Raw genomic sequence first — 19,314 nt, forward strand, 5'->3', positions numbered from 1 at the left:
GCACCATGGAGAGGCACGGGGGGAGACACTGCACTTCCCCTTTGGCTAACTCCTTTCCTCACATTGATTTGCTTTCTTTCCTTTAAGACAGGGTTTATGATCCAAGTATGCAACGATTTAGTTGAAGATGATCAGGGATCAAACTTTGCCAAGAGGTCAACCAGCTAGTTAGCAGAGACCACTAGTGGCTTGGAGCAAAAAAATAAATCAAAGAATATGTTTACTAAATAGTTAAAAAGAGTAAGCAATTAAAAAATGGGTGGAAAATCCTAGGGTTTATTTTGGCCTAGGATCAAAAGCAGATGGGTGGCCTCTGATTAAACTCATTCACTGGTGAGCTAGGAGGAGGCGACAAGGTAAAGTCTGATTTCAAAAATGTCCACAGCTAACAGGCACCTCAGAAGCTCTCCTCCTCTCGCAGAAACTGGAACACGGATGAGAAGTCTTTCTTCGAGTAGCCCTTTGCACACATCATCCTGTAGATTTGATGGGCCTGACTGCCTAAAATGATCGGGCTCTTTGTGCTGGTTGCAGAATCTTGCGCCAATCCCAGGTCCTAAATCAAACAAAGGGCAGGAGGAAATAGGTTGAGGTGGTGGTCAGAGTTCTCCAAGCAATGATATCAGAGAAACAGAAATCTTGATTTCTGGGTATTCACCCTCAGCAATTCATTGGGTATTCACCCTCAGCAATTCATTTGTAAAGAGGGTTTACTATACACATGTAATATGCTTGATGACAACTGGAGGTTTTTTTTGCTTTGTTTGTGGGTCACACCCAGCTATACTCAGGATTTACTCTTGCCTCTGCACTCAGAAATCACTCCCAGGAGGGCTTAGGAGACTATGTGGTGTCGGGGATCAAACCCACCGTAGACTCTCCAGATGTGCCTTTTCAGGGACCTTTAGAGCCAGGCTGGGTGTCTCCTCCCTCACTTCTAAACTTTCAAATGGCCCTGACAGTCATGTCCACGATCCAGAGCCTTCTGCCATGTCTGAACAAGCAGCCAATGCCATAGACTCAGCTAACTCTTGAGGCCCATTGAACAGGACATACTGATCTCACAGTTGATCACACTGGGGCCCTTCCAAAGGTCTCTAAAAACAAGACTGTTGTCATCTGAGAGCAACAGGCCAGCTCCACAGATCCTCAAATCTGTGAACCATGTGGCCACATAACCCATAATTTTAATCCTGATTTCCCAGTAGGAATACATGAAATATTAAGTAAATTATTTCTAAATGGCAAGGTGCAAGATTTGGAGAGATTGGGAAACTGACAACCATGGTAGCAGAACACTGAATTGGTCGATGAACATATACATTGGTGGCAGAATGTTATGAACAACTCTGTAAACTAGTGTTTAAAATCCCACTGGCAAGGCAAGCACTCTACCCACTGTACTATCTCTTCACCATAGGGAGTTGATTTATTAAATATGCAGAAGCCTAAAACAAGCACCACTCTGGAATGAGTAAACACATTTAATCTGCTACTCAAAAATTATTTTGAAACTGCTGAGCATGAGGCATCATTCAAAGTGCTCTGGACACCATCATGACCAACCAGCACTGTCCTCAGGAAGTCCACTGACCATGGGGAAGGCAAGCAATAAAGCAAATACCGACTTTCAGATAATGACAAGTGCAATGAAGAAGAATAAAGCAGGTTAAGAGGCTGGGAAGTTATGGTGGGGTGGGAGAAAGGATTCTAATAGGTGAAATATTTAAGGAAAAACAATATATATATATTAGATTTGGGGTACACCCAGCAGCGCTCAGGGATTACTCCTGGCTTTATGCTCAGAAATCGCTCCTGCCAGGCTCAGGGGACTATATGGGATGCCGGGATTCGAACCACTGACCTTCTACATGCAAGGCAAATGCCTTACCTCCATGCTATCTCTCCGGCCCCAGGAAAAATATTTTTGAAGGACAGTGGGCCTGGTATCTGAATCTTGGGAATAAGTGAGTTCTTTAGTAAGCTAGAGGAAAAGTTTCTGGGAAGTAGAGTAGCAAGCCAGGAGGCTACTTCTAGGTTATTCTAGAAATAGTAAGAAGCCCAGTGCAGCTGACAGAGCAAAGACATTAAGGTAAGAAAGGAGGCCCAGGATGGGTAGAAATAAAAGACAGAAGCTTTACTAGGTCTGGTAAGTCTGCTTTAAGTATAAAGTGACAATCACCTTTACGATGACACAATATTTCATAGTGAAGTACTAGCTCTAAAACACTTAATATCTGTTTAAAAATATTAAAGACTATGACTCTCAGTGAAACAATTTCACTGTACTGCTTTATTTGTGATTTTAAAAAAGCTACAAACAAGTGGCAAAAGTGGAAGATTTGCTTCTTTCCATTACTGTTCTCATTTCCCTCAGTAATGGAAAAGTTACCAAACAATGAAAAAGAATAAGCAACATAAGAAATTCTACTACTCTAGAAGAAGTGCACAATTACAGATACCATCCACTCAAAGCAAAGGCATGATTCAGAGGAAATATAAGCAGGAAGAATGGATGGACTCTCGGGCTTCTGCAATATGTAAGGTGCTACAGGTTGCAAGCATTATTTTATGCTTATTTATGTAATTTTTCACATCTCTGCTTCCCCTTAAAATTCTTCTACAGCTTCTACTAAGAAGCCACTTTAATTATGACCCACAAACTCAACAATGTGGCAGCTACACCCTGGCCCATTCCCAGGCCAGGGGAGAGATGAACATCAAGAGAAAGGGCAGCTGGGCAGTAAGGCCCAAAGCAAAGTCACAGGGCTGAGTAGGAATCATCAGAGCAAACATACCTGGTGCTTCCAAGTAGAAGCATTTTTTTTTCCTTATATGTGACTTGTAGTTTCTTTGCTTGAGCTATTGGCATTATTTTAGGCACCAAATAAGTCACTGAGTCACAACCCATTTCATAGAAATAATGGAAAGCGGGCACTAATGTGATTCTATCACTATTCCATGTATCTTCATAAATCACCAGGCAATCTTCATGAAAACAACAAACTTAAGAAGCTACTTTCTGTTTCCAAAACAGCTGCACAGCCTGGTGATAAAAATGCATGTGCCAGGTACCTAAGCTGAACACAAGGTACCAATCAACAGAAAAATAAATATTTTTAACTGAATTGGGGAGAAATAAAACTGCAAAATAAGTAACACAGTTTTATTTATTTGTTTATTTATTTATTTATTGGTTTTTTGGGGGTCACACCGGCAGGGATCAGGAGTTATTCCTAGCTCTACATTCAGAAATCACTCCTGACTGGCTCAGGGACCATATGGGATGCTGGGATTCGAACCATTGTCTGTCCTGGATTGGCTACATGCAAAGCAAACACCCTATCTCTCCGGCTCCAATAAATAACAGTTTTAAACATTCTTTCATCATATATATATATATATGTATATATATATATATATATATAGGTTTTTGGATCACACCCGGCAGCACTCAGGGGTTACTCCTGGCTCTATGCTCAGAAATCGCTCCTGGCAGGCTCGGGGGACCATATGGGATGCTGGGATTCCAACCACCGTCCTTCTGCATGCAAGGCAACCTCACTACCTTCATGCTATCTCTCTGGCCCCTCATCAATAAATATTTAAAGTGTGCTAGAAACTGAGGTGTGGTGATCCACGCAAGTGGAGGGGCAGGAAGTTTAGGGGGGTTGCAAGTAAATGAGAACAAGGGATAGAAATGAAATCTATGGGCCCGGAGAGATAGCACAGCGGCGTTTGCTTTGCAAGCAGCCAATCCAGGACCAAAGGTGGTTGGTTCGAATCCCAGTGTCCCATATGGTCCCCTGTGCCTGCCAGGAGCTATTTCTGAGCAGACAGCCAGGAGTAACCCCTGAGCACCGCCGGGTGTGGCCCAAAACCCAAAAAAAAAAAAAAAAAAAAAGAAATGAAATCTATATGTCTATATGGCCCCTGACTAGGGGAGAGTGAAGACAAAGATGAATGCCCGAAGCAAACAAGGCCAAGCCATAAGGGCCATGTAAGGCCCCTAAAGAGAGAAAAGGAGGTCAGGAGAATTGGGGATGAGACTGGGCAGGGCAATACCTACCCACGGTACTTTCATTTTAGGGAGCACACATTTGTTACTGTGTTGTGAGTGATTGGGCAAAGGTGAGATTAAAATGTAAGGAGGGGCCGGGCGGTGGCGCTAAAGGTAAGGTGCCTGCCTTGCCTGCGCTAGCCCTGGACCGACCGGGGTTCGATCCCCCGATGTCCCATATGGTCCCCCAAGCCAGGAGCAACTTCTGAGCACATAGCCAGGAGTAACCCCTAAGCGTTACCGGGTGTGGCCCAAAAACAAAAAACAAAAACAAACAAAAAAATGTAAGGAGACCAGTTAAAGGCCAGGGTGGGAAAATGGAAATTTGGCTGCACCTAGAAATAAGGCAAGAACAGAGAAGGAAAGCAAAAGTGATGAATTCAGTTGAACTCAAGAAGTAGAATGATGGAGCCCGAGAGCCAGTACAGCAGGTAGGGCATTTGCCTTGCATGCGGCTGAGCTAGATTCAATCCCCAGCACAAAATATGGTCCCTGTGCCTTGCCTAGAGAGATTCCTGAGACATGCTTGTGTGGTCCACAAACAAAAACAAAAAAAAATAAAGAAGTAAAACGCACAGCACATCGGGGGGAGTCAATATGACAGGTAGATAGGGTCCCCAGGTGAATATAGTAATGTTTTGTAATCAGGAAAGAAAGATTCCATTTGGGAGAAATGAGCTCTGTAGAGAAATCTGAATGTGTCTCACCAAAAAAGTATTTCCTAAAGTTGATAGGTCAACAATTTGCTTTTCCAATGACTTTCCACACAAATACATATGTACTCTTTGAGTGGGAAAATGTATTTAGTCTGAGGAGAAAGATCCTCTCTCCTTTTGTGATGGGCACATTTAATGTCAATGCATTATTAAACACCAGGAAATTGTTGATCCATCCATGCTAAGGACTCAGTAAATCCTTGTACAATCATGAAGAAGAAACAAGTCTTGACCAATTCCTATTACAAACCAACCCCAGTACAAAAAAAAAAAAAGTCTAGTCCCCTTTTTTATCCCAAACAACAAGGAATAAAAACAAACAAGATTAGAACTTTTATCTAGGCTCCTTCTTTTACTCATTTCCAATGAGTACAAAAATCGCTGTTCTAGCAACCTTGCCTTCTGGGATAGACACAGGTTTTATGCAAAAAGGGAGGCTGTGTTTGAGAGAAAGGAGAGCGAATGGGGAGAGTGAGAATAGTCAAGCATTGTTCCCCTTTCTTCTGCATGGTCTCTGCATTCATCTCACCTTAGCCATGAGCGTTGTTCCAAATCCACCCTGATAGTTATTAGCAGAGGGAACTCCATCCATCACCCCAGGTACAGGATTGTAAGTGTCACTTGACCAGCACCGTCCTGAGCTCATGTTCAGGATTTTAGCCAACAGCCTCGGGTCAAGCCCTAACCTGTCAAAGGTCAAAGGAAAGCAGTGTTAGATGTCAACACAGACAAGTCATGTGTGACTTATTTACGTATCAGGATGCTCTATCTTCTCTCTCCATTTGCTCACGTCTTCAAAAAATCAAAGCAGACATAAGAAGAAAGATTTGAATCTCAAATTGTAGGGTATTAAAAACTCATGATTAAACATTGCTGAATCGGCCATTCTGCAGAGAGAAAACCTACACTACCCTCACTGTAAGAAGCAATAGATAATTGTACAAAAATGTCAATTTATCACACACATGGGCTTCCTACTCCTTTGGACATCATTGCATTTATGTGTCACACAAGAACTTTAAACCAGTCTGATCATCTAAATTCTACATTCTTGACTCAAATGATATATTTCAGGAAGAAACATTGGCAGATAAAACTATTTATCATGGGAGTCCGTGCAGATGCATTTATATGTATGTTTATTCTCCTAGCTTTTATGACAATAAATGTAAGGGATGAGCCAAGAGCAGTAAAACAAGCTTATGAGAAGTTATCATTATCAAAGAAGACATTTCTTGCTGCAAACTTTTCCTTATTTATTAAATCTTCATTAGACAATTTTGCTTATGAAGCAAGTCTGCACAGAATTGTGACATATGCTATCTATTCAGAGACATGCATTATAGTTCTGGGTCAACTGCTGATAAGGTTACTGATCCTGATAAAACAAAGCTTGCCCAAGCGGAAACATCATTTGTTCTATCACGGAGCTGATGGCATAAACGGCTGTTCAATGTGAACCTAGAGGGGGGAAAAAGCAAAATGCGGCATTATTTTTATTATAAGTATCTTTAATGGAGTTTGGGAAGAACAATTCTGCTAAGTAGCATGGAATTAAGTTTCAAATAAAACTTTACACCCAGCAATTTATTGATTTCTTTAAAAATTGTCATAAAAGCTTTCTGCCTTTTCTTAAAGTCAATCTCTTCCAGAATTAACCAAGAAGATTGAATAGGAACACAAAGAAGTCTTAAAATTACACATATTGGGCTTAAGTTCTTGTTTATTTTGTATATTCAAATACATTCCTGCTTCTTTCAGAATTGAAATATCACAGCTAGTAGAACATTTCCCCAATGCTCAGCAGGTGCAGGATCTACCTGGATTTCTGGCATCACTCAATTAACTGCTCTCCAAGAGCAGCTATGATTCCCATCTATGGGTCAAGGCTATGTGTGCACTGCGTATACGAATTCATATGGTGGTCATGTCATACTAGGCTGCTGTCTTGTCTTTTTTTACTATAGATGGTAACATCTAGAAGATTCTATTTAAATTCGCTGTCAGACTTTTTGTTCATTTCCAGACATTTGGGGAAAATAAAACCTAAAAGTTTGCTTCATTCTTTTCTATACATCCAAGCATAGTGTACATGTAATTGATACTCAGAATTTATTTCCCCCTCTATGTAAAATTAGAGCATCAGTATACAGATGACTGTGGAGAAGATAAAACCAATGTACTTAGAGAATAATTGTGGAAAGCAAAGTCCCAAAGTCAGTTGAGTTGCTGTTGCTGGAAATAAGTCTTTAAGCATAACTGTTCAAGAACACATAGGCACATCTAACATGCCCCATGAGTAGTGGGCATTTTTAAGGCTCCCCATACTATCACCTCTTACTTCCATTTGAAATATATTCCAGGGCGCTCTAACTCTGATGCTCTTTTGAAATGGCACACACATATCACTTAAAGCCCTAATTATTTCCCCTCTTTATAACCTACCAGGTCATACTCAGCAGTACTTCAAAATAACCTTGATTGTTAAGGAAAACTAGAGTTGGCCTCGACTTCCTCACCAAAATAGCAAGCAAAGCTTATTGCCCTTTGGTAAAAACCTTATAGTTAATGTTTCTGGAGTGTTCAAGGAATACTGTTGGCACGCATCTAAGGAACATTTTTGGACGAACACATTACTATTCAGATGCATCCTGAGGGGGCGTGCACAAAAATGAGCTGCAGTTGTTAGCCGCTCACTTTTCAAGCCTGCTGTTTCTCCACTGTGCTGATACCCTAGGAGACGCCCATTCATTCCCTCTCCTCTTCTCTTCCTGTGCTCCCACCCTCACAGTGCATCATTAAAAAGAATAAGTTAGAAGTGTTTTTGCATTTCATCTTTCTGAAAATTCTTTCACGGGCACATATATAACTGACAGCTAAAATTAGACATGATATTAAAATCAGTTACTGAAGTCCTCTGTCTTCCTCTGTGCCCAAGGCTGGTAATGGTCTGAAACCAGCTAGAATACACAGTAATTGTCATTCAGAGAGTCTATCCTAGAACGTCATGCTTCACTGGAGAAGACTGAGTTTCCATTTGAAATCAACAAATTAATCCAAGACAGGTATCTGAAAGGGCAAGTTTAATAGGAAGCAGCTACTGGGCTCTCAACCATGATAAAATGTTATTGCTGTTTCCCTGTAAATTGGCTGGGAACATATGATACTTTCTGCATAAGAGCCCCATTGCTGTTCGGGAGATATACAGCTCAAGCCATCAAGAGGATGACAGTCTGTCAGTCCCCATAATAACTTGCCACTGACTGTGGTTCGAGAGTGCACGCGTGCATGCATGTGGCTTTACAATTCCTGGAATGTTCTCTGATATAAACAGAGAAAGAATTCATTGCTCTAACCACATATATAATGCAACTCAAACATCACTGTGTCAAATCTCGTCACATTTAAAATGCAAGAATTTGGGCTGGAGCAATAGCACAGCATTTGCCTTGTATACGGCCGATCTGGGACTGCCCTGGGTTCGATCCCTGGCATCTTATATGGTCCCCCTAACCCCCAGCTGGTCAGGAGTAACTCCTGAGCACTGCTGGGTATGACCCAAAACCCAAAAATAAAATAAAAGAATTTTAAATGAACTTTTGGAAGAAGTGAAAATGAGGCACAAATCACAAAAAAGAAAAAAAATAGAATGAAAGATGAAAAAGAATCCAAATGTTTGCTTTTGCTGCAACCTCAGCTTTAAAAGACCAAAAATAAGTTTGTTCACTCTATATTCCCAATAAATATCTATCCTGTCTGGTTTCTGTAAGAACAAAGCAAATTATGTCACTAAACTGAGATGTCTGTATCACAGGAACAGATCTGGAAGAGCAACACGGAGACTCTGCCCATTGTAATCATTCACTTGCTCACTATCCTTTACACAGATTTGCAGCTCCTACAGATGCTGTGCTCAGAGCCAAGGGGGTCAAGGAAGGTGTGCCTGTCCTCCAGGAGTGGGTGAGCCAAGATATAAAGAAGAAAACTTGGACCTGAAAGGACTGCCCTTCCTCTCCAAGATCCTCATCCAGGTGTTTAACTGCACCCAGTGGCTCTCAGGCACCAGGTAACTTAATGAGCAGACAAAACCCATGGACACTACACCTATCTGAGAAGAAAGGAAACACACACACACACACACACACACACACACACACACACACACACACACACACATACACGGCATGAAAGAATTATGAAGACAATAACATACAGTTCAATTCAAATAATAATCACCAAAATAGTTAGCAAGTATGCAGTGTGCATCTATTATGGGCCAGAAATAGTTTTTTGAAAGGTATATACTAATTCATTAATTTCATAGCAGAGATGAGTCAAATGTAGACAGACATCCAAGGTCTCAGCATTGAAAGTCACAGGGGGTCACATGGTGGAATGAATCTGATCAGTCAACCAATATAATGAATTTTATCGGTTTATTAACAAATTTAGTCAAGCCAAATTTCATTTGGCTTTATTTCAAACTTTTGCCATCTGTTCTATTTATTAGGGTGCACAAATAAGAGACTTTAGTCATCACCCATATGGGAATGCAGCTCCTTCTAAGGGCAGCAGGCAAGAAGCAAAAACCAGACTTAAGGAAAACTTATCTTGAACAACCAAGTTCTGAATTTAACAGAAGGTCAATATGGTTTTTGATACAGTGCTCAAGGTCCTGTTGATAATGTAAGCAATCTGCTATTCCACTAACATTAAAAATACATATAAGGTATAGCACAAAAATTAAACAATAAAATCCATATTATTAATGCTGCTCTTATTTGATGCAGAGGAATAAAACCTAATGCTTTCAGTGCCATGAAACTTAAGTAGGTCCCAATTCTAAAGTAGAAAAATCTCATATAAAAGAATCTCAAATATTTGTATAATGTTTTTTATGCTTTACTTTTACAATAAAGAAACTTTATTTTCTGGAATTACATAAAATAGGTAAAGACCTTGCTAATGTATCCCAACAAACTGAATGACAGTCTTTTTTAATTTATTTTTGTTTGTTTATTACCATTAGGGTCAACTCTCATCACTAGTATTCCCATACTCTTATCACCCAACTACCCCTTCTCTATCTGCTATCTTGACAGGCACTTTACAAAGATCTCATGTTTGCAGTTTTGTTGAGTCTGTGCTTTGGGTGTATACATGCTTAACTTTCTACAGAATTTAAAAACTTCTCTGACATCCTTCATAACTCATTGAAAAAGATCAAAGGGTCAATAAAATTTTTAATTGTTAGATTTTATTCTCCTATTTAAAAAATAAAACAGGAAGTGAAAAACATTAATGTTGCAAAAAAAAAAAAAACTGACTTACGAGACAGAAATTAATTCGAAATGACCACGTCATAGGAATAGATGACTCCATTTGTAAGTGTAGACATTAATGCTCTGAAAAGATTTTGCTTCATACCGAACAGGATATAAATGTATCTGAACTATTTTGATGCTGTGCTACTTTGTGGGAATTTACTACTCGGGAATTTATGCTTGCTGATGCCAATTTTCTCTTCACCTTGCCAAGCTCAATAAATTGTGGCCGCTCTCTATACTCTATTAGAGAACAATCGTGTCGCTTTAAACCATGTCTGTAAACCATGGAGGAAAGACAAGGGAAGAAGCAATCATTTTCAAGACTTTCAAAGCACTGAAAATCTTTGTAAGATAAGCTGATAATAGCCGAATGTTAGGAAAGTAAGCAATTCATTAGTACTATCTGAAGGACCATACACTTATAATTGATTGTAATGAGTCCCTGCTTAGTGGCAAGGAAATTTACATATAGATTATATATACACATATATGTTTGTAATATTAATGCATGTAAAATTTGGGAAAGTCAAACATTTAAAGTTTTACATTTCTAAATTTTTTTTATTGTGGAAAAAATAACCTATGCTCCAGCTCATGTTCATCTGAAATTTTATCACTTTTTCTCTTTGATAATAATCCCAATTTAATAGCAATATATACATTTTATGTATTTCATGTGATTCAAGTGATTTATTTTTATTTTAAGTTGCAATTATTTTTTCTTTTGTTCATTTTAGGCCCCTGAGTTCAAAGTGATGTTCATGCTATTTATGAGCTAGAGTTTTGAGTTAACAACCACAAGCAATTTCCCAAACTTCATTTTAGAATGGTCAATGGTGCTCTCTCAGGAGTTTTACTAGGGGAATGGTTGGAGAAGTGCAGAAGGTGTTCCTCTATGTCTAAAGAAAGACTGAGGCAGCAGTGATCAAAGAAGCAGGATAGAAAACAAACTGGCAAAAAGAAAAAAGGAGAGGGAGCTTTGAACAGGATATTAAAACTTAGGACTCTCATTTTTAGTTATATTCATATAGGTCTAAAAAATGAAGATAAATTTCTTAAAGATACATATTAGGAATACTAATGTTCTAATTTTATTAGCAACATCAATTAATTTTGTTCCCTAAATTGACATTTTCTTCTTCCATGAAATTAGTCGAGAGGATGAACTTGAAAGTTATGTTAGAGTAAACTAATAACTACTTCTTTGCTTCAGATAAGTGACTTAGAAACAAAATGGGATTAGAATGCAGAGAGAAACTTGCCATAACCTCTAGTATACTTACCATCAGTTTTATCAAGGCTTTGTATACAGATATGTCTTACCGTCTTACAGACATATTCATTTTTAAATGTAAATGGTACAGGATATTGATAAACCAATTAGCACTGATGCAAAGCAAATTCCTCTTTTATCTCAATTACAACATGACAACTTAATAGGTCAAGATAGTTTAACATCTGAGACAAGGGTAACTCAATAAAACACAGCATCTTGATATGGTAATTAAGAGGAAATGTGAATCCATTACTGCGCTTTTAAAAACATCTCAAGCACTTTGGCTCTTTTTATTATTTTCATCAAGAACTGTGATATGAAAAATACTCTGGATTATAATGTAGTTTGTATGTAGTTTTGAGAAGTATGAACACCTGAATAAAGCATCCTGCTTACTGTGCATTTTCTAGACTAAGAAATTCACACATATTACACTCATGAAATATAAAACATTCAAAAATGAATTAGGTGACTAATCATAAACAGCATTCCTAACCCAAAAGACAAAGGCTAAAAGTAAGGCATTAACCCTAACCAGCCTGAAAGATGATTCTCATCACAAGAAAAACAGAATTTCTGAATCACTTAGAGCATAGGATGAATGCCATTTTATCTCAATGGGAAGATAATCGTTAATATAAAGTTAACAAAACCAGGACAAGTCAAAACAAAATTTCTCAGATTTGTAGCTTTATGAATGCATCTAGTTTGTCCTGTGACTAAACAACCAAGAACCCCACTGGTATAATTTGGGGGACTATACTTTAAAAGAAACATAAAGGAAACATAGTAGTGTAACATTTGAATTCATAACAATTCAATAAAACCTTTTTTTTTTTTCATTTTTCCTTTGTAATATGCTGCCAAAATATTTGGGGGGGGGGGGAATCAGGCAGTGTTGGTAGGATAGTTTGAGTGGGGATGGTTCCTGGTGATTCTCTGGCCAACTAGGTCAGGGGTCAATGCAAGGGCTTGAGGATGTGATGTGGTACAGCAGGTCCTGCAGTATACCCAGGACATCCCTGCAGTATGTAGTACAGGGTTGAGCCTAAGATACATGGGGAAACATGTTGGGGATCACACTGCACCTGTCATATAAGAAGCATGTTCCTTAACTGTTTTTCTTAGATCCCAAGATACTTATAAATGTATGTATGTGTGTATGTGTGCGATAAGTGACTTGGGGGGGGTGTTGAGCTATACTGGCAATACTCAGGACTTACTCCTGCTTTATACTGTATTATTGCTCCAGCCCTGATACATTTAATTTTTACAGTTTCTTGCATTTCATTCAGTATAATAGAAAAACCAGAGCTCCAATGTGCAAGGAGAATATAGCTACAAAAAAGCATATACTTAAGCATGGCAAAAAGTATCATGCTCTCCAGGGTCCTTCTTACTGGTTATCAATTAAGCAAAGTCTACTAAAACTCAGAAACATGATTTTCAAAAGGATCCTAACAACTCATTTATCTCACAAATAGTTCTTTAACATCAGAACATCAAACAGAAAATTTCATGAAAAACTGTTAGTATACGAAAATGTAGTACTATTTATTCCACAAACCTTATTCCAAGATTCATAGCTTCAGCAGTTCCGATCATACTAATAGCTAGCAGCATATTATTGCAGATCTTTGCAGCCTGAAAATAAATGGGAGTCAATATCAAACGTTTTTATTTTCATGTCTGAACTCACAGGAAGTTTTCCCTCACACCACCATACTTCTTTCTAAAAGCAGCACCACCAAAGTACTAATTCTCTCAAACAGGGAAAGGCAAATGTGCTGCATTGTCCCTAAGAAAACTGGGTGGTCTTTAGCCCATAGGAATCCCAGTATGGTACCTAGCTCCCCAGTGGGGGTGAACTCAGGTACAGAGAGAAACATGGTTCTAAAAGAATAGTCTACTCTTTGCAGGGTTGGGATTTACACTGATAGGGCAAATAGAGTAACACTGAATGCAAAGACCACACACAAATAAAAAGCAATTAAATGGTAAATTAAAGCAAGGCTGTATGATAGAAATCATGACATGTTCAGAGAAACAAGACCACTGAGGGCAGGTACAGAGGAAGTAGAATTAAGAACCCTTAAACAGGCAACTGAGAGAAAGGAGAACAGGGGAGAAAGCAAAATGTAAGAGGGTATTTGGGACTGGAGCAATAGCACAACGGCAGGGCATTTACCTTGCACCCGACCAACCCAGGATGGACCTGGGTTCAATCCCCGGCATCCCATATGGTTCCCTGAGCCTGCCAGGATCGATTTCTGAGTGTAGAGCCTGGAGTAACCCCTGAGCACCACCGCTGGGTGTGGGCCAAAAACAAACAAAAAAAAGAGAACATCTGGGTTGTTTCCACATTTTGTCTTTTGTAAGAACTACTGCAATGAACACAGGAGTGCAGAAGGCATTATTCTATTATGTTTGTGTGGTTCTACTAGAGTATATCCCTAGGAATAGTATTACTGGATCAGACAGCATTCCCACCAGCAGTGAATGAGAGTTCCTTTCTCACCGTATCCTCGCCAGCACTGATTGTTCTTATTCTTTGTAATGTGTGCCAGTCTCTGTGGCGTGAGATGGTACCTCATTGTTCTTTTGATTTGCATCTCCTCAATGATTAGTGATGTGGAACATTTTTTCATGTTCCTTTTGGCCATCTGTATTGCTTCTTTGAGGAAAAGTCTGTTCATTTCGTCTCTCCATTTTTTAGATGCCTTTCTCTTATTAAGTTCTGTCAGTACCTTGCATATCTTAGATATTAGCTAGCTCCTTATATGATGAATATTGGGTGAATAGTTTCGCCCATTCTGTGAGTGACCTTTTTACCTTAGCTTCTGTTTCCTTTGAAGTTTGTAAGTGCAGTTAGAGAAATAACTACATTAACAACTACCAGGACAATAATAGAGAAATATAATGCCTGTCTTAAAGACAGGTGGGGATGTGAGAGAAGGGAAATGGGGGACACTGGTGGTGGGAAAGTTGCACTGATGAAGGGGTATGTATGCATTTTATGTCTGAAACCCAGTTACAAAGATGTCTGTAACCATGGTGCTTAAGTAAAGAAAATATTTTAAAAATGTAAGAGGGACTAAATACAGAAGAACATTAGATGATGGTGTGAAATCTGATTAGAATTAGGCCAATGCCTATGGAAGTGGAGAGCTGGCATTGACAGGAAATAGTTTCAAGGGGAGGATACAATGGCACAAACATCTCAATGGGGTTGTTTGTTTTGGATACAGGGGTGTATACAGACTGGTAGACCTGGCATCCAGGCTCAATAGACCCTCTGAGAAGCACCTAAAGTGTATGATGTGGGACTGGACTAGGGACTGAAGCAATAGTACAGTAGGGAGGGCGCTTCCCTTGCATGTGCTAATTCAGTCCTTTGCATCCTCTATGGTCCAGTCCTCTGAGCACCACCAGGAGTTCATTTTGGAATATAGATGCAGGAATAACCTCTGAACACTGCTGGATGTGGTCGTTCTTTATCCTCCAAAATATAAGGCTGGACAAGGTAATGTGTGGAATGGACAAGAGAGTCACTGAAGCAAGAACCAATAGAATTTAGAGAATGACTAGACAAAGGAACAGAGACTACAGGTTTACCTAGAATAATACCAATTTCTTGGTTAAAAGCAATAGATTGCCCAGGAAGAAAAAAATGTGTGTGTGTTGGATGAAAATTAGCCAACTCAGATTCAGCATTGCCATACTCCTCTATTTGATTAGAGAAATACATTTCTAAATAAAAATTTCAAGGAAGGTTACTAACCTACTTCTACTTGACTATATTCTACAAGAGAGTCCTAAGTTTAACTAACTATCCTTAAAACTAACTCCATTGGTAGCATTTGTGATTCTAAGTATTTCCATTCTCCTAGTTTTTTAATTTCAGTGGCCACTGGGATGACATGCCAAACAGTAAATGATGTAACTTTTATTATATCTGAAAAATTAATATACTATGTTGATGTCCCATTAATTCCAACAGGAATGATAGTGAATTATCCCAAGTAAATTTGTTTGTTTTGGGTCACATCTGGCTGTGACCAGGGTTTATTCCCACCTCTGCTCAGGAATCACTTCTGGTAGTGCCTGTGGACCACAAGTATATATCATATACGAGTATAAGATATATAACATATATATTTTATATATTTCAAGTATATAGCAAACCCATGTCAGCTGTGTACAATGCAAGAGTAGGGAGTAATAGCTCCCTACTCTGAATGAATTTTTAAATTTCAACAAAGAATCTCTAGACTGGACATAGAAATAGGAAGAATGAGACTGTGGTCACTGGGACAATGGTGGAGGAAAGTGATATTCTGGTGGAGAATGTGGTGCTAGAACATTCTTCATGAAACCCCACCATTAACTGCAGTGAAAATCAGTTTCAAATGCAAAAAGCAAAAACAGTGTGGTGAAGGTTGTAGTGGGAAACAAATGAGTGTTCAGTGAGTTCATATCAAAATGAAGGTCTCCACTGTGACACTGTTACCTGTCCAGTCCCAACTGCTCCACAGTACACCACATTGGAGCCCATGCACTCTAGCAACTCTTTGGCAGCAGCAAACTCAGCTTCAACTCCTCCTACCATGAATGTGAGGTTCCCTGAACGAGCAGCTCCCACACCTGAATGGCGGAAAGAAAGGGAGAAAAAAAACAAAGCAGGGTAAATTCCTCATGTGTTGAAAAAGTCCGTCAGATTTTAAGAAAAAAATCTCTAAACCAAAAGAAAACTATGGCCTTCAACCAGTATTTATTTCAGGCATGTGACAGAGATGCTACAAACCTCACCAATAATATGATAATGATGATGATGATGATGATGATATTTGATGATGAAGATCAGTATTTCACAGGTTAGCCACAAACCAAAGGGATATGCAGATTCAATCAAAATCACATTCTTTTTTTGGGTTGTTTGTTTTTGGGGGGCCACACCCAGTGACGCTCAGGGGTTACTCCTGGCACTGCACTCAGAAATTGCTCCTGACTCGGGTGACCATATGGGACACCGGGGATCAAACCAAGGTCCATCCTAGATCGGCCACATGCAAGGCAAACGCACTACTGCTGTGCTATTGCTCCAGCCCCAAAACTGCATTCTTAAGTCATCTCAGGACTTTGGCAAAACTGAGGCATGACAGCCATGAAAATTTGACATGTGAATTGTATTGTACTCATGCATCTATTATTTTCCTATAAACTAATTCAGTAATAGAAAGCCAACGAGGAAAGTTCAGTGATGCATTATGATGTATTATAAAACAATAATTTTGGGGCAATCATAAAAATGATAGCAAGAAATGATTTTTGGAACTTTGGTGATGGTAGAGATGTAGTAACTTTTTATACCAAAAGCAAAATATTAACACTACTATAAGCATGTGACCACTACTACAAATAAAAATGAAGGCCAAAGCAGTGGTGCAAGTGGTAGGGCATTTGCCTTCCATGCCCTGACCTAGAACAAACCACGGTTCGATCCCCTGGTGTCCCATATGGTCCCCCAAGCCAGGAGCAATTTCTGAGTGCATAGCCAGGAATAACCCCTGAGCATCACCAGGTGTGGCCCAAAAACCAAAAACCAAAAGAAAGCTAGTACTAAAGAAATCTTAACTTATAGTTGTCAAGTTGTTAAAAAAATTTAAAAGTATGTGGGAGGGGTACAGAAGAGCACAATTTTTGCCTTTTACTGTATTTTACAGTATAGTTAGGAATAAAGAAACCATAATTATGATACTATGTGCCATATGTACTGAACTATTAGAATATATAGCTACAATGGGGTCAGAGAGATAGCACAGCGGTAGAATGTTTGCCTTGAATGCAGGTGACCTGGGAGGGACCCGGTTCAATCCCCAGGATCCCATATGATCCCCCAACTTGCCAGGGGGGATTTCTGTGTGCAGAGTCAGCAGTAATCCCTGAGCACTGCTGGGTATGGCCCAAAATCCAATCAATCAATAAGTATAAATAAAGTTTAAAAAAAAAGTATAGCTACTGCCTACTCTTGAATTTAATGTATTTAATAAAATTCAGCAGTGTTTTGTTTGTTTGGTTTTGGGCCACACATGGCGGTGCTCAGAGGTTACTTCTGGCTCTGCAATTAGAAATCGCTCCTGACTCTGCACTTATATGGGTTGCCGGGGATCAAACCCAGGTCCGTCCTGGGTCAGCCACATGCAAGACAAACGCCCTACCACTGTACTATTGCTCCGACCCCTAAAATGCAGTCTTTATACCTAAAAAACCTATGTGAGGAGATCCATATGTCATTCAAATTATGAGTATTTTGTTAATACCAGTACAAGCAGTCTTTTAATGTTACATTATATATTATCTTTAGCTAGTTACTAAATGCAAAGAAGCCCTGCATGCAACTGAATGTAGCTGCATTTGCTCTGGGTTTGCATCTCAACAACTGCCCCAAATAAAAACAAATAATAAAAACAGGGCCCGGAGAGATAGCACAGCGGTGTTTGCCTTGCAAGCAGCCAATCCAGGACCAAAGGTGGTTGGTTCGAATCCCGGTGTCCCATATGGTCCCCCGTGCCTGCCAGGAGCTATTTCTGAGCAGACAGCCAGGAGTAACCCCTGAGCACTGCCGGGTGTGGCCCAAAAACCAAAAATAAATAAATAAATAAAATAATAAAATAATAATAATAATAAAAACAAAGCCAACTCTCACTAGTAAGTCAATCTTGAAAGAAGAAATAACCACACATTACTCAAGGCTAAGCAGGTATGCATAGGGCTAAATTATATTCTCTCACCAATTTTCAGACACACTCTTGAACTGATTATGTACAAAACCCAATTACAACGAATGTTTTCAATATGCCAATCTGTGTTGTCCGAACACTGTCACACTTTTTAAGTTTAAGTGATTGTCGTACTGTAAGCCAAGTTACTTCACTGAGATGGTGGTCATTAATGATTAATAATACTTTGCTCAGTTTCTTTCTTTCTTTTTCTTTTTCTTTTCTTTTTTTTTATTTTTGGGTCACACCCTGCAGTGCTCAGGGGTTACTCCTGGCTCTATGCTCAGAAATCGCTCCTGGCAGGCTCAGGGGACCATATGGGATGCCGGGATTCGAACCATCGTCCTTCTGTGTTTAAGGCAAACGCCTTACCGCTGTTCTATCACTCCGGCCTATTTGCTCAGTTTCTTTAGTCATTTTTATTCAAACCACCTAACTATCCTTATTCCTAATTTTGTTGATCTAACTTAGGGAAACTAAGTAGAGGATGTAGTCAAAGTTACAAATAACCTTAGCACTAGCCATTATAAGTCAATAACTTTATATCTCGATTATAGACTGCTAAATCACCTCAGAAAGTTATTTATTAGAGGAAAATTAAGACTGACAATGGTTTTCAGCTGGTTACTCTTTTGACAGGTGTACTTTCTCACTTGTTTGAACACATTTCAAAAAGGAGTCCCAATAGAAAAAACACTATTAATTTAGAGGTCTATGGGATTTCCACTCTTTCCACCTCTCAACGTGATAATATATTTTTGAATTTTATCATAACCTACATTCTCATATAAATATCTCATTTAAGATCTTCAGGTAAATTACAGATAATTACCTCTATTTTAGTAAAGCAATTCTAAAGTGCTAGCATTCTTAGAACTGAGTCTTATCTTCCCACACATATTCCATTTTCATTCAAGTCCTTGTCCACAAATAGAAAAATACTGGATATATCATCAGGCAGCTGATAGGCTATAGATCACAATATTACTTTTAGCCTATATCTAGTAATTACACATATGAAACCAAAATTATCTACCCAAAGTGCATGATAAATTCAAGACAGTTGTTAAGTGGATAAACTTATAACTATGGTGGAAAATGTGAAAGGATTTGGAGATTGAATAACAAGCTTATGAGATGAACCTCAAAATTTTAC

General features: G+C 39.1%; 1 protein-coding gene across 1 annotated transcript in view; it reads right to left on the minus strand.

Moving 5' to 3' along the window:
- Positions 1 to 258: 258 nt before the first annotated feature.
- The window catches only part of HIBADH (3-hydroxyisobutyrate dehydrogenase), a 118,465-nt gene continuing 99,409 nt past the window's right edge, over positions 259 to 19,314 (minus strand). The window contains exons 5-8 of the mRNA XM_049782002.1: positions 15,890 to 16,023; positions 12,947 to 13,023; positions 5,306 to 5,462; positions 259 to 556 (exon numbers count right to left, since the gene is read on the minus strand). Of these exons, the coding sequence (XP_049637959.1) occupies positions 398 to 556; positions 5,306 to 5,462; positions 12,947 to 13,023; positions 15,890 to 16,023 (527 nt within the window). The 3' untranslated portion in view covers positions 259 to 397. The remainder of the gene's footprint in view (positions 557 to 5,305; positions 5,463 to 12,946; positions 13,024 to 15,889; positions 16,024 to 19,314) is intronic.

Source organism: Suncus etruscus, chromosome 10, assembly GCF_024139225.1.
Source record: "Suncus etruscus isolate mSunEtr1 chromosome 10, mSunEtr1.pri.cur, whole genome shotgun sequence".
NCBI classification, from domain to species: Eukaryota; Metazoa; Chordata; class Mammalia; order Eulipotyphla; family Soricidae; genus Suncus; species Suncus etruscus.